Source organism: Prionailurus viverrinus, chromosome B1 (assembly GCF_022837055.1).
Source record: "Prionailurus viverrinus isolate Anna chromosome B1, UM_Priviv_1.0, whole genome shotgun sequence".
Taxonomy (NCBI): Eukaryota; Metazoa; Chordata; class Mammalia; order Carnivora; family Felidae; genus Prionailurus; species Prionailurus viverrinus.
In genome coordinates this window covers 102,051,961-102,068,782 of record NC_062564.1, presented here as the reverse complement: position 1 = coordinate 102,068,782, position 16,822 = coordinate 102,051,961, and the positions used below count along the sequence as shown (strand labels likewise).

Below are 16,822 nucleotides of genomic sequence, written 5' to 3'. Positions count from 1 at the left end.
TCTTCCTTCCTTTTTTGGGGGGGAGAGGGGAACATTTTCTTTGTTCCTGCAGTGAGTGTTGCTACAAATGCTATTGAATAAGGTTGTTCAACTGAACATCAGATTTAGTGAAAGTTTTACTCAGAGTATGGTTAGATGTTCCTGTAAGAGTATCCAGAACATCCAGAACTTTAGACATTCATAGACACAAAAAGCTCTAAAAAAGGTAGAATTGACTTTAGAGATTCAGTCCAACATCCTCATTCTACAGATAAGGAAATGGAAACCCCCCAAATTTAAGCAAGTGACCATGATTTCACAGCCAGCAAGATTTTAGGCCTCCTGTATCACCATCTGTAGGTGAACAGTAATGTTCGTAGGTAAGCCTCTATCTCTTTTGAGGGCTGCTTAAGTCTTGAACACAGAGCAGTGAAGATGGAGCTGTTCATGTCTTACTTCTTCATCTTGTTTATTTCAATGCAGTGCTTTTCTTGGAGTGTTGCTAGGATCTTTACCTGAGTCTTTAAACTCAGTTTAGTGAAGGCTCTTAACCAACACCCCGTTAAATTATTTTTACTCTTAAGGTAGAATCTCTGGTCAAAGGATTAGAACAGAGATTTTAACAGTAAACACACCAAAATAAATATATTATTTTAAATATAAAATCACAGTGTCAAAGAAGTCACCAACTATAAAGCCAAAAACAAGAAATACAGACTTCATCCTTCCCTAGGCAACTTTGTGGCTGCTTTCTGCTTTTATCCCAATAATGTGGGCTGGCACCATTTGACACATAGGTAGGCTCTACATGCATGTTATCATCATTATTGTTTACATGATCCCTTTGTGATAACATTTTAAAATTTTAAGGTAGAATACCGTGTTTTTGATGACACATTTCATTGAGATTTGATGAAATAATTGACAGCTAATATATCTTTTAGAACTATAAATTTATCTGTACTTTAAAAAAATACTTCTAAGTAGATAATATTTCTTCTCAGAACATACAGTATTTCCCATCCCACATCCTCTTGCACGTTCACAGCCATTTTAACAACAAGAGATTCTCAAATAGCTTATGACATTCTAGCAAAAATTTTATTTTCCTAGAGTTTTTAATTTCATATTTAAATAAACTCTGCTGGAGTTGATAAGAAATGGCAGTTAGAACAGGTTGCTTACTTTTACTATCCATGGTTGAAAGATTGGAATGTTTATGCAAAAGTCTGTTTTCTATTAGGACAGAAGTCTTGGCCTCTTGATTTGTCTCCTTATTTTGATTTGATACAAGTGATTGAATTTGCCTTATGCAAAGCATGCAAGCACAAAGTGTCTGTCACTTTCAAAAGAAGAAAGAAAAGAAAGGAAGAAAGGTGACAGACATTTGGAGTTACTAGCTCGCTCCCATGTAATCATTATAACAATTTGAGAATAGAGCTACAAGACTTTGCTTAAAATGCATTTTGTTCCAGAATACCACCTGAATATGTCCCTCTATACGTTTTAATTGCCATTTCCACAAGCTTAAAATGTTAGCTTATAAGGGGACTTGAACTGGGGAAGGTATGTTAAAACGACTTAAAGAAAAAAGACTACAAGAGTGTATTCCATAAATACATTCATATCTATAGTATTTAAATATTTTTGATAAATCCCAATAAAGAAATAAGACCTTTTTCTGTAGCCATCTAGTAAAGCTATCTCCTGGCACATAAATAAACTATATATTTATATGTTAGATTTATTCTGAGATAAAAAATAAACTCTTCAGATATATATTTTTAAACACTCAGTTTCCATTTCCTTAAGAGAATAAAGATCAACATTTCATCTTGACCCTATGCTTCTATATTTCTCATCTTGAATGAAGGTATATAACTTTTAAATTAATGATCATCAGACACCTCATTCCTGTGCTAATCAAGGTCAAGGTTAATATAAGACCACTAAATTCCAAAACCATGTTTTTGGTTAAAAATTTTAAGCTTAAAAAAAAATTTAAGCTTCTCTCTCCATCAAGGAATGCCATATTTGGGCACTAATATAAAGTAAAAATTTTAGAAACTATAGAAATCCATAACATAGGAAATCAGACTTAATTGAGTAGACAGCTTTTTCAAGTTGACCAGATACAGAGCATGTGGATCAAACTGAAGAACTGTATAGTAACTGGGGGGAAATAATCCTGACTTGAAATACTGATCTGAGTCTTTTTCCCCATCACCAATATGTTGTACTCCTCCATTTAGAATACCAAGAAGTGAGTTTCACTACTGTGTTAGAGTATGTAATATAGTGTCCAGCTTCAAGTTAGATCCTCAGGAACCTTCATATCTCATTTGTTCTAGGAGAGATGCTGATGAATCATCTGTGGAAATAGTATACCATGAATAACATAAATGTAAGAATAAATCTGGATAGATAAATATGAAATAGAAAATTAAATACAATTTCAGTTGCATACCTTTTGGATGAGTGATTTCAATCTTTCTAGGAATTCTTTCGGTGATGTTTTCTCATAAGAATCACATGAGGGGCATGTCTAGAAATCAACAAAAAAGTTCAACATTTTTCCCATTTAATAAAATGTTCAGTTAAAATATACTTTTTCCAATTAGAGATATAAACCGTGTTCACTGAAAAAAATTTTGAGATGTGCATAAAATTGTTCAAGAAATAACAATGGGAAAAAATCACTTGTAATCCCCATCCTCAGAGATAACCACTGCAATCTTTTGATGCATATCCTCCCAGCAATGTTTTTTTTTTCTTTGCATTTATGTTATTTACACTGGTTGGTAATTAGCTTTATTTACACTCAACATATACAAGCATTTCCTACCTGTTAAATATTCTTCAAAAATATATGTAATTGTTGCTCTGTATTCCAACGTACCATCAAACTGTTATTATTTTTGGGCACATAGAGTGTTCTAACTTTTCACTATTGCATACAATGCAAGAACATTTCTGAATAATTTTTATATACATCTTTATTTAAAATTTCTAGAAGTACAATTACTAAATTAAAGGAATAAAAATTTTTGTCTTGCTGTATATTGTAAAAAAGTTCCACCTGTATTCATGCAGAGCATTCGTACTATTATTGAGTACTGTTAAAATTTTTTTTTGGAAAAAAGTAGGATTTCCTTAGCTTGCATTTATTTGATTATAGGAAGATTGAGCAATTTTTCTTATGTGTCTTGCCTGCTTGTATTTCTTTTTTTTTTTAATTCTGGGATTTTCTTCTTTATCCTTATTCCTTTTGAGAACAAAAACACCAGGCCATTGCTTGGTATTCAACGTCTCTAAGCCCATTTGATGTTGTAGTGGGAGCCTTTGACTGAAAGGTAGGAGATGTAAGTTCTAGTTTTCATTCTTAAACTTAGTATTTGCAGGGCTTGGACAAGTCACTTAATGAGGTCTCATTTTCCCATCTACCAAAAAAGGTGCTTAATTAGGTAAAAGCTCAGTGCCCGCACTGCCATTTCATAAGTCTTTGCTATTGGGTTTCAAATGCTCCTTTCTTTCTGAGGAAAGTTTTAGAGGGATACTTTTTATAATGAAACCTGGCTAAGAAATCAAAGGAAATAAAAATAATTTTGATAATGTCATTAAGGTTTCATTTGAATCATATGTGAAATTCCTTAGAAGAGAGAGAACTGATTCAAAAAAATATTTTGGAGAAATTTATCTTATGTGTTATTCCACTGGTTTTGATTAATTCTTGAATTAGTGATGACAGTATCAGCATTGCTTATGAGTTGGCATAGGAAGAAATATACAAGAGGGTCTCAGGGCCTCCTAGGGACTATTAAAATTCTCCAGCCAAATAATGAGATCTGTCTATTTAAATATAGTGCTGACTCTGTGATTATATAGGACAATAATATTCTTTAAGAGAAGAAGGCAAAATATGAGATTTTTCTTGGTCTCCTGTAGGCTGTCTCTTTTCTTATAGGAAAACTAGGCCCTAGCTCCTGTTAATAAGAATACAAGTTATATGTGACCATATGATGAAAGAAAAATACTTAACTCCTAAGTCACAATTAGATTTCCTGCCAAGTGACTTCCTCACCTTGGGAGGCTATTTTAACTTCTTCCAGCTACCAGAGACTGTTAGCAAATTCTTAACAGGATTTCTGGGCACTTTTGAGTCTATGGATTTGGAAGAGGTGACTTCACTTCTCAAAATACGCCATAAAAGACAGCGTGTAACTGGAAGGAAGGCACTGGAATCTCTGGCTACAAATGTGTGTATAAGTGTGTTATGTACTGTAAGAGATGTAGTTACTAAGTACAAATAAGAGAGATGACAAATGACAGTCTTACTGGTCTGTGTTTCTGTCTTCTGCCTGCGTTTGTGGGAGGTAGTTTCCTCTTCAGCTGTTTAGTTAATACGCTGATTATCTGTTCATTGCCTCCTGTATTTGCTGCCTTTAGTTGGACCTTCTGAAAACATGAAAAAGCTGACCGTTCGCAGTGTCTCTGAAAAAGAAATAATTTATATATATGTAAACAAAACAAAAGTTATTCAGAAAGTAAATGACCTTCCCAGTCCTCTTTTTCTACTTCTACTACAGCATATTAGATCACATTTATTTCAGCAGATTGTGAGGAAGGAGTTCATGCCCTATGCATTTGGGCTCATTAGAAGGAGGCACCTGCAATGTAAAATTTCATCCCGTATTAGGGAAGAGACAACATTTCCCTCCCTACAGGCAAAAGGAGGGATCCTAGCTTTTCCATTTCTAATGCCATTTTGAGGTCTGGGTAGTAGACAGGATCTTCTAAATTTTCTAAATTTTCTGAAAGTTACACTATGGTTGCAGCTTTGGGTGAGATATGCTATAATCTGATTAGCAATCGTTTTTATTTGTTTTTTGTTTGTTTGTTTCTCTCTACAATGTTCATGGAAGCATCTAACAGTGACATGTCTCAAGCAACGTCTTACCTTGCACAACACCTGGCATCCTGTCTTATTGCTAGTCAGTGCTCAATAACTACGTGTGGAGTCAACAAACGAAGTAAATGAGTTAATGCCCCTACTTTGGGTGAAGGAAGTGGCTATCTACCTCTGATGGCATATTCTACATCTAAGAGTCCATACACCTGTGACAGACTACACATGACTCTTCTAAAATGCTATTCACACTCTTAGGTCACTTAGGGTAGGATTCTGCCTGAACTACCTAGTCAAGGAACAGAATTTGAGACTTGTGCAACCAATGGGATGGAGGACTGTTCCTTAGAAACTAAGGATGGTGTCTCAAAGAATGAAGAAGAGGGCGGAACAAGGACCAAAACCTTGTCTCTTGGTTTAGTCAAATAACTAGAGAGTAGTAACTCAAAAACCGTAGAAATTGAACTGAAAATAAAATGGAATATATCGAAAGAACAAAACTTAAATTGACTTATTAAAAACATTTTAATGCTGATCTAAAAACTTGTATCCAAGTTTCTTTTTTCTTTCAGCCAATGTGTGTATATCATGCTATTCTATCCACACCCCACCCCACCCCAGTAGTCGCATCCCTATCTCACTAATGTGTATGGAAGACACAGCCATATGAAACCAGAAACCTTAATCTCTCTCAGTTCCTACAAAGGCAATTCCACATATAACAAAATTATCTGAGTCTTCTCATGGACAATCAGCTGAAAATAGCATCTGGCCTGCTTTGCATTTTCCAACCCATATGCTTACCCAATATGCATGTTGATTAATAACATGCATCATTAAGACACAAGCCTGTCAGGCTTACTTTGCATACATAGCCACAAGCTGAGAACCAGCTTATCTGGTTTCCTTCTATCAGAACAGTTTGCCTCTCTCATAAGGGCAAGGTAATATCCTTTCCATATGTTTGCCAAAATGCTTATTTAATAGAAACTATTTATAAATGTTAATTATAGCACTTTTTTTTCCTTGAAAACCACATGCTCATGTTTGTTGAAGTTTTTTCTTTTCTCTTCTTTTTGACCACAACCGGCTTAACTTACTGGAAAAAAATAATATTCATATTTAAAGAGGTAAATTTTCCAGCTGAAACTGAAAACACTAACTGCTTCATCCGTGATGATCTGAGAAACCAGCATTTCTCACAGAAGCCCATTTTGCTGAGTTAACATTTACATGGGTATGTTGAAAGAAAGTTACGTTCCAAAGAAGTATAGGGGCCCTACCGAATGAACTCCCTTGGTATTGCCAGGAATGGTCAAGATCAGTAATGAAAGAGCTTATGCCTGAAAAAACTTTTCTGAAAGCCTCTGGATGGCGTCTGGACACTGACAGGCTGCACTGTCTCATGCCCTTCCTTGTTTACCTGTGTCAGTAGGCGGTGGTATGTTGCTCAGTGCTTTCTGCAAGCAGCAGAACTGTCCCCAGCCATGTACAGTCCAGGACAAGTAACTGCTGCATTGGGCTTCAGACACACACCAAAGGCAGCCTCAGAGAGGAAAAGAAGTGGAGAAGCTATCCTGACAACTGCCTTACAGATGCACTGGGAAGGGGAGTGGAGATATTAACCTTGCTTCAGGCAGCCATGGATGGCCTGTCACTCCTGGTCTTTACAGAATGAACCCAAACTCATGTGTAGAACCACCATCTGGGAGCATAACAATTATTTTCCTTTGCTATGCCTTGGTGGCAGCAAACTATGAGGGCAAGGCTTTGATTCCTTCATCCTTCAACACATGATAAAATGAGGAGTTGTGTGTCCTATATTATTGCAAAATAGAGGGAGCAGTACGGAAGTCAAAAAAGCAAGAGTAACAAACAGAGAACAGTCAACTGCTGCTTTTGCAAGGAAGCACGCTTGGCTTTGTTGTTTTACAGCTGAATATTTGAAAATATTTGCCTCCTTATAGCTTATTTTTAACCTACTTTTCCCCCTCACAGAAAGGCCTGACCACTCACAATAGGAAGTCTTGGGCAAGATACCTTTGTCCCAAAGGCAAACTAGGTTTATATCAGGGTTTCTCAATAGCAATACAATTGACATTTTGGGCTAGATAATTCTTTGTTGTTAGGACTGTCCTGTGCATTCTAGAATGTTTACTAGCATCTCTGACGAGTAGAAAGCACTCCCCTACACACAACTGTGACAACCCAAAATTTCTCCAGACAATGTCAGATGTTGTCAGGAAGGCAAAGTCATTACCAGTTGAGGATCACTGGTTATATAATTATAAGAAAGAGAACAATGCCTGGCAAGGCCAATAAGGGATCTGAGATAATCACAATGTATCAACATTTACATGGAACATGTAAATAAATTTATTTTCCTTATTTTTAAATCTCTTATGGGCCCTGCTTTGATGCTAGCCCTGAAAAACTTGACATAATGCTACTGTGGCCTTGAATTATTTTCTTCCTAAGTTTGCCTGCCAGCATAGCTTAAAGATCTTAGCTATACCATTACTCACTTGTATCATAGCAAGCATTGTTTGATAAGATTGTCAGATAGATACACTGTCACTGAGATGAAATCTTCTCATTATGATGTAAGGTAAAAAGCCTCTATCTTTAACAAAGCATAGATATTTAATGAAGGAAGTACCCATTGGATCAACTCAAGTTAGAAAATGGGAAATCTTTCTTATTTCTTATTCTGCAAGTTATAGACAGGGTTAGTCCAAAAGGACTCTAACCACAGCAGTTAAACAAAATGCGTGAGATGCTGAAAATGTATGTTTTGATAATTAGGTCATCAATTAAGAAATATTCTCACTTATTAGAAAAGGCTTTCCAATAAGCTGAATGTGCTGCTTTCATTTTAGATGCTGCTTATTAGAAAAAGACCTAGTAAATGAGAGTGGTTAGGTTCAGAGCTAGAGAGTGAATTTTAGAGAAAAGCAATGGTTGTGACTCATTCACTTTCTAAACTTTTACACATAGTCATTTACGATAATTGTTTTCTTTGCAATGTATCTTCATATGTCTCCTCCTCTGTAGTGTCCTAATTACTGGTAGCACTTTTATAGTTATTCTAATTTATGCAGTTAAAGGTCTGAGACAATGAAAACGTTTCCCCAGTTACATTTTTATCCTCAGGGTACCAGATGTGAAGACTAGAACGAAGTTACTAAGGAAAAGACCAGCACGCAGCCCTCTTGAACTATGTGCTAGGTCTTTTCTTCCTCGGACCTAAGGGATTTAAATGGCTTAAGAGAATGGGATGAGTTTTTGAAAAAAGCCCTTTTGAAAGATCTCTCCAAAGGCCAAAGACAAGACTCACTGAGGCCAAGGTATATGGGAATTATATTCTAAAGGACAGCCTTGACTTCCATACTACCATTCTTCCATGCTGTTCCTGTAATTTGTTCTTTCTTCTTTCTCTCTTCCTTCCTTCCTTTCTTTTCTTTCTTTCTTGTTATTAAAAGGTGCATTCTGCTTCTTCCGGTGTGTGTCTATATTTCTTAGGTAGGTTTGCAAAGGAGGGCTCAAGAACTGTCATTCTACAAGGGCTCTTAAAATCTAATTAGTTGGTCATTATTCAGGAACTGATCATAGAATAGATTTATTTTCTAGTTTTGTTATTCTGTCTCAATAGTGCTACTTGGAAGGACTCTTAGAGGTATTTGGAGATAAAAATATATTTTATAAGTTATGTGGTGTTTTTATGATTGGCTTGCCGGTAAATCAATGAATATTTGACCAAAATAGGAATAACTATTTTACCAACTATTAAACCCCCCAATTCATGGAAATTAAGTATATTCCTAGATAATTATGTTAATGGCTTTCTTAATTGGATTTAAAAACTTGTGTCACAAATATTATCACAAATAAATTCAACTGGTCTTACCTTTACGTCTTCTGGAGCTGGCAGAGGTTCAGGTTCCTAGAGCAAAAGAAAATTAGTTCTGGGTTATTTTTATAAGTCAAAAAGCACCTTTTATATTAATTGAAGAATAATATTTAAATTTTGTTGTGATAAGTATGGCCTTACCAAATAATTCACATAATTTTGCAGCTGATCAACAATATCTATAAGTTGACGCATTCTAATCAAGAGGAGATCCTTCTCTTGGAAGCTTGACTTATGGGCTATTGTCCCCAAGAAGATGACCATCAGGCAGATGACTATCTTCTCCATGTTGCCAGCACTGGATCTCATAAGTGCCAGTAGATAAGACCTTGGTCTCAGTTTTCACTGCAGTTTGACTGTGAACAGGTTGTCAGTAAAGCTACCTATTTATTCATCCTTCAGGGAGAGGTAAAGCCCTCCCATTGCAGCCTGGAAATCTTTGTAAAATGGATGAATGTGAGTAACTCTTTTTTCTTTTCCACTGGCTAGGTATACGTGTGCATGTGCTAATGCGTGGGGGGCAGGGATTGATGGAGTCAACGAAATGTGCCCCATCTGCATCTTAGACAGGAAAAAGAGAAATGGGTGAATTCCAATTTTCAGCATGAATCAAGAAGTGTGCATGGTAAACAGTAGGTACTACAAAACTTCAAAGAAGTAAACAAAAACACTTTGATCTCTCTTTCTCTGCCTCCCCTAGCATCTTACCTGTTCCCTCTAACAGTCATAAGGGCACTTCAATAATGAGTAAAGTGGCAACATGTGCTTTCTTGCAGGACTTTTTCTTATAGTAATAACTATGTCTTTTGACTGAAATCATCCAGTATTCCATCGTAAAGGTAGGAGGGGAGCTACATTTTAGGAAATTTTAAATATCAGGGGTATTTTCCAAACTAGCAAGAATATTTTAGGCTTTTAATCAGGTTAAAGAGTTGAAAGTAGAATTTGCTTACAATTCTCCCTGAGAGCATCTTTAAATAACATTAATCTTGGCTCCTAACATTTTACTTAGCAATCTGGTTTTTATGTGTGTCATAAATGATTCTAAGAGACTGTAAAGAAATTCATGCCATCTCCCAATCAGGATCTCACTCTACCTTCATTTAAAAAACAACAAAAAAACTCTCTGATGTCCATCTCTTCTATACAATGCATCAATTAAATGAATGAAAGGTACTTATTCTCATTCTTGTCCAAACCAAAAACTTTTTCAACAGCAAAATCAAAAATACCCATAAATTATTATGGCGGGGGGGGGTAGTGTTACTTATTTCTTTTAGATATGAGACAAGGGATGAGCAACACATTTCTAACTATGACCAGGTAGAGGTTACAAAAGACTCAAAGTCCATTAGTGGCTTTATCATCTTTCTCTCTGCTGCTGCTTCTGTTCCTACTGCTCTACTTATTTGAGAAAGTTAAATATAATATTCTAACCAGAAGTAGTTTTGTACCACAGTCAGTTAGGTCTTACAAATAAAACTCTTGACTATGGATTTTACTTATTCATTTGTTTCTTCATCTATTTCATTGCATGCTTAAACCATGCTTTATTCTAGGCTGTATGTAGACAAGGTAAATTAGAGTTTGTACTTGATTTGCTTCACTATAATTGTTTTTTTTATCAGGATATCAATTTAAGACTATACATGTTGAGTGCTTACAAAGTAGGTAAGAATTCTTACTGTATGATCAAGAGGCCCTCCCAATAAGCATTAAATTCTGTAGGAGAGGGTTCTATGTAAACCTATGAAATGCATGTGGACTACATGTTGTCACTTGGTAACTCAACATTGCCTGCACAGTCTTTGTACATGCTTTCTTGATCTGCCTAAAGAGTCTCCTTGTAAACACTAACCACAATGGTTAAGAGCTCAATTTCTAAAGTTAAGTGCTTAATTTCAGATTCAGGCCCTAGCAATTAATAGCACATATGACCCCAGGTATGTTATTGCAAAAGGAAGATAAGTGTAGAACTAATCATTGGGTTGTGATGAGGCTTAAATAGACATTCCAGGTAAAGGGGGTGAATACAGCACATGATAAAATCCCAGAAAGTTTGTGTACTGATTGTGGATAAGGAAGAGCATGGCAGGTCAGTGGTCAGCCAAAATGCACTGGTGTGACTGTGCTGATTGTAACAAAGTGGAAAGTCTTTCATATTGCTTAGAGAGAACCATTCCTTACAGCCCCAGAGTGCCTCACCAACACCCTACAAATCCCAGTCCCTCTCTGAGACCTCCCAGCCCTCTCTACTATTCATCAACCAGCATGCCAGGATCTCCAGGGTCCTGCTGCAGCATTATGACCTAAGATCTTTCTGAGGTCTTAGAGAAGACGTGATAACAGAAGCAGAAGTCAGAGTGATATGGGGCCAGAAGCCAGTAAATACAGGCAGCCTCTAGAAGCTGGGAAAGGCAAGGAACATGTTCTCTCCTGGAGCCTACGGGAGTGAAGCCTGCCAACACCCTGATTTTAGTTCCATAAAGCTCATTTTAGACACCCTGCCTTAAGTGGCATATCAGTTGTGAAGCGTTTTGAACATTATCGCTGGTGTGGTAGGCTAATCCCTAGAACCCGTGAATATGCTACCTTTATAGATCCCTAAATAACAAAAGGGACTTTGCAAATGTGATTAAATTAATGATCTTGAGATGTGAGTTTAGCCCACATTATCCACGTATGGATATACGTGATATAATCACAGGGGTACTTATAAAAGGAAGGCAGGCATGTCAGGAGTCAGAGAAGATGTGATAACAGAAGCAGAGGTCAGAGTGATATGGAGCCAGAAGCCAGGAGATACAGGCAGCCTCTAGAAGCTGGGAAAGGCAAAGAACATGTTCTCCCCTGGAGCCTATGGGACTGCACCTGCCAACACCCTGATTTTAACCCCATAAAGCTCATTTGAGACCTCTGACCTCTAGAACTGTGAAAGAATAACTTTTGTGCTGTTTTAAGCCACTGGTTAAGGGGTAATTTGTTACAACAGCAATAGAAAAGTAATACACCTATGTATAGAGTTTTTACTCTTGGGAAAAAGGTGGGAAAGAGAGGAAGGGGTAATGAGAGAACCCGTAAAGGTTGAGATTTTGTTTTCTGGGCTTTTGAGGAGTGCACATAGAGGGGACAAGAAATGCTGGAGAAGATGGAAGGAAGATTGGTGTTGGCCACCACGTGGTGTGGGATGATAAGGACAAAAATGTATAATGAGGACTTTCAGGAAGTCTGGTGTGTATTGTTACAAGTTCTTCCTAGCACCAAGTAGGATTTGCTTAGGAATGACAGTATGTTTCCAAGTTATGGAACCCAAGTTGCATTTCACTTGAATGTATCACTATGTTTAGATGGAATTTAGGGTGGGAGTAAGGGGACTCACATTTAGTTGAGTTACATATCCTCTGCTTCAAGATAACCCTACTGCTACCTTTATGGCATCATTCCACTGGGGTCTTAATAGCTTTTTATTCTTTAAATTATAATCATTTTTATAACCTAGATTTTAGTCAGTCCTGCTTTAATGCACATATCAAAAATGGGAATTTATTCCACTGATTAAATATACCAGGGAACAATTTGAGTATAACAAGAATTTTGTGTTTGCCTATGTGTGATTTCATCTTTGAATGCAGAAACTGCCTCCAGCTGACTTGAACTGTATAGGAATGCACACAAATGCTGCAAACATCCTCCAGCTGCCTTGATTCACCAGGTATATCATGAGCCATACTCATCCACTTCGGGTGTTATAATTTTCTGTGCTCAAAAACCCTCTGTTGCCATTTCTTGATAGCTCTCACACTCAACTCCATGGGCAAACTTCAGGTCTTTTTCTAGGTAAGGTGCCATATTTATTGTAGTGTTTATGTATTTCTTAACTATTTAACATGTGTAAAACTGCTACCCTTTTTATTAGGTTCCTATTGTCTTTTTTAAGTGTCACTGACAACATTTTTTGAGTATTGTGCCCCTAATTTCATTTTCCCCGTAAGCTCTGTGGTTGTTATTGTGCAATGTTGTACAGCGCAATGATTTTTAGGAAAGTATGTGTCACATTATACCAGAACTGACTGTATTTTGTCTGGAAGAGGTCACATTTAAGCCTCAACAGCAACGAGTTATATCCTAGAGCGAGTCTAGGATATAGGATTTATTCTTGAGGGGGAAGAAAAAAGGGAGATGATGGAAGAAAGGAGAGAATGAAAAACCAACTATTTCTTGTTTTATACTTGGCCCAACTGAGCTCAGGTATTTTAAAACCCTGGTGCCATTCCTCCCGTGGTCCTTCCCCATTAGCACAAGAGAGTTTTTCTTGGCATCTATGGACATCCGCCCGCCCCACCGTCCAGGGACCACTATCAGTGTGTTTCAGAGGACCATAAACCTCCTGAAATTATTTGAAAACTTCAGCATTTATGTTTGTGGGAAGAGGAAAACCTTAAATTTCACCCACTTCTCAAAGGAAATACCAGACAGCTGCTGTTTTTGTTTTTCAGGCTCCAGAGACTTCTGTGAAGGGCAGAGTGATCCATGCTTCTTTTGTGTACATACACCACTGTGTGAGTGTGGGGCGGCTCCAGACTTTCTATGGGAAAAGCTGAGGCGCAGCAGTCTGGCTGGACGGCATACTTGTATAGCAAGCACACTGCTTTTACTTAGCTTCTGTGTTAATGTGGCGCCCTGCAATGAGGCGGTGGGCTCTACTACATGCATTCTTTCCAGGAATATAGCCCAGGTCATCACCACGAAAGCATGAAGCTCTAGTCACCCCCCAAGGGGATTTATGGACATATTTTAAGCATTTTATCTAATGGTCTGTGCTTAGAGACTTCCTGGTCTGGGTAGGAATGAAGCCTGGGAACTGAAGGAAGGCTTCCAGCCAGGAAGAACAGGCTGAGGGTAAGAGGAATAAAAGAAAGGAGGACTTGAAGTCTGAAAATGAATGCTGCTAGTTCATGGTTTTGCGAGGGCAAAGCTGTGCTGGATATTATTTGGCCCAACTCCCTTGTCCCGTCTTGCAGCCTTTCCTTGTGATCATCATGTGTCAAATACTCCCTGTTTTCACTTGCTTTGTCCCCTCATGGTAGAATTAGATGTTTTCCACAGCAAGCTCTGGGAAGGGAGGCCTCCATTGTTCCGAATAATATTAAGGTATTCTAATATGTAGCACTCCTTCAAACTAAAGGTATTTAGACAAATGGCTCATCCCTAGGCTGGTCTCTAGATAACTATGACACCCATAGGCTCAGTGAGGCTAGAGATCAGATGTCCTTCACTCCATCAACCAAGCTCCACCAGCCTCACATCAGGAGATGTGATAAGCTCCACCAGCCTCATGTAGCATCCTGTCCAATGTCTATGATCAAGGAAACACTATTCTCTTCCTCTCTAGAGTTATGGGTGGCTATAAACATCTTCTTTCTTGGCCCTGCAGCCCCTAACACATGATCATAAAAATTTTTTAAATGCAATATTGGTCTTCATGTGTCCTCTTCTTAGGGTGTCTACTGAGCCCATGTTAATCACCTGAATAAGAACCACCCCCCCCCAACTTTCTCTCAAGGGGCAACAGCAGGATCTCATAGAGAGAAGTCTGCAGACTGAAGACAGGCCTCATTTTGGACAGTTACTTCTGTTTCTGGGTATAAGGATCATTTTTGGAAAATTACTACTTTTCATCTTCTGGTTACAAAAGTAATACATCTGTGTCATAAAACAAAGAATTCAAAGTACATATGTATGAAGTAAAAAGCAAAATATGAAATTATTCCCTTTCCTTCCCCAATTTTCATTCCTGGGACACTCTTGAGAGTTTACTATGTATCATTATAGACTTATTTCCTATGTACATAGAATATCAAAGGATATAGATATATAGTATTGAATAAATTAGAATTATATATGGAGATAGAAGTATATGGAAATAGAGATGCAGACATAAAAAATGTTTTTTAATAAAAATTTAATCATACTATACATATCCTACAACTTTTTCTTTTTTTTACTTAACAATATGTCAGGGACAGCAGCCCATACAGTATTCATATATGGGGCTATCTTATTTAAATAGCTGGATTAATATTTCATTGTATGGCTGTATACCATAATTGATTCATTCATAGCCCTACTGATAGATTTTTTTGTTGTTTTCAATTTTTATCTCCTACAAATAATGCTGCAATGAACATTCTTAAACATCTATATCTTTTTTTTTAAGCAATACTGAAGCAAATTTACTTTTTATTTTTTGTTTTGTTTTGTTTTGTTTTTAAAGTTTTTGTTTAAATGCTAGTTAGTAACATATAGTGTAATGTTAGTTTCAGGTGTAGAGTTTAGTGATTCATTACTTACATATACCCAGTGCTCATCACAAGTGCCCTCCTTAATGCCCATCACCCATTTAGCCCATCTCCCTCCTACCTACGCTCCAGCAACCCTCAGTTTGTTCTCTGTAGTTGAGAGTCTCTTATCATTTGCCTCCCTCTGTTCCCTCTCTTCCCTTATATTCATCAACTTTGTTTCTTAAATTCTCCATATGAATGAAATCATATGGTATTTGTCTTTCTCTGACGGACTTATTTCATTTAGCATAATACACTCTAGCTCCATCCACGCTGCTGCCAATGACAAGATTTCATTCTTTTGCTGGCTGAGTAATATTCGATTGTGTGTGTGTATGGTATGTGTAGATAGATAGATAGATAGATAGATAGATAGATAGATAGATATTTACACCCCACATCTTCTTTATCCGTTCATCAGTCGGGCATTTGGGGTCTTTCCATAATTTGACTATTGTTGATAATGCTGCTATAAACATCAGGGTGCATGTGCCTCTCAAATCAGTATTTTTGTATCCTTTGGGTAAAAAAGTACCTAGTAGTGCAATTGCTGGATCATAGAGTGGTTCTACTTTTGACTTCTTGAGGGCCCTCCATACTGTTTTCCAGAGTGGCTGCACCAGTTTGCATTCCTACCAACAGCGTAAAAGGGCTCCCTTTTCTCCTTTTCTCTGCATCCTCGCCAACATCTGTTGTTTCTTGTGTTGTTAATTTTAGCCATTCTGACAGGTGTAAGGTGATATCTCATCATGGTTTTGATTTGTATTTCCCTGATGAACATCTATATCCTTAAGCATATGTGAAATATATCCCTTTAGGATACATATCCCACATTTCATTTTCCAGTTGGTAAGATTATATCCTTTTAATAATTTGATAGAAACTGCCAAATTGCTCTCCAACATGCCATATCAATTTACACTCCCACCAACAACAGTTTCCTTTGCTCCTCCACTCTCAAATACTTTATGTTATGAATATTTTAATACTTCCCAATATGCTTGGGCAGAAACATAGTATCTTGTCATTGGTTTGTCTTTCCTTGATCAATAGTTAAGTTTGGCTTATTTTCATATCTTTATTATCACCTTATTTCCTTTTTGTGAACATCCTTGTTCCTATTCTTTGCCATATATTGGGTTGTTTCTTGCTTGTAAGGCTCTTTTTCTATTAAAAATATGTTAAACATGTTGATATTATTTCCTTTATGGTACCTTTTACCATATAGAAATTTAAAATTTTTATGTTATTACATCTGAGCATCTCATGTTTTACGACATGAACTCCTATTTAATATCAAAAATGTCTTACTTTCCATAATACTAAATGGTAGTAATTGCTTTAGTGTTCATCTTGCTGGTGTAATTCCAATGCCAAGGGGGTCCCTATGAACTCAGGAGTGCTTTTAAATGAATTTGCACATAATTAATCATTAGACAAGCTATATACTTTTTTGAAAAATAATACCCATATGGTTGAAGATGATTTAGCCAATCTATAGACAATGCCCCCTGTATAGATGGATTCATGGATTCATTTTTAGAACAAGTATTAGACATAATCTATAATTATTTTGTACATTTAAATCCAATCTTAAAGCACACTCAGGGGGACAAGGTTCCCAAGAATCCTGAAATGGCATCTGGGGCATCAAAACCAGTATTTTTCAGTGCCATTTTAGTGCTG

The 16,822-nt window shown here is 36.9% G+C and overlaps 1 protein-coding gene and 1 long non-coding RNA gene across 3 annotated transcripts in view; one reads left to right on the top strand and one right to left on the bottom strand.

The window, feature by feature from the left end:
* Positions 1-16,822, top strand: part of LOC125163953 (uncharacterized) — a 145,307-nt gene that overhangs the window by 62,896 nt on the left and 65,589 nt on the right. The window lies entirely within an intron of this gene.
* Positions 1,066-9,221, bottom strand: IL21 (interleukin 21). Its single transcript, XM_047856300.1, has 5 exons — positions 8,937-9,221; positions 8,793-8,828; positions 4,315-4,470; positions 2,447-2,524; positions 1,066-2,350 (listed from the first exon to the last, which is right to left on the bottom strand). Exons 1-5 carry the CDS (start codon positions 9,102-9,104, stop codon positions 2,327-2,329), a joined length of 462 nt encoding a protein of 153 aa, XP_047712256.1. The 5' UTR covers positions 9,105-9,221; the 3' UTR covers positions 1,066-2,326.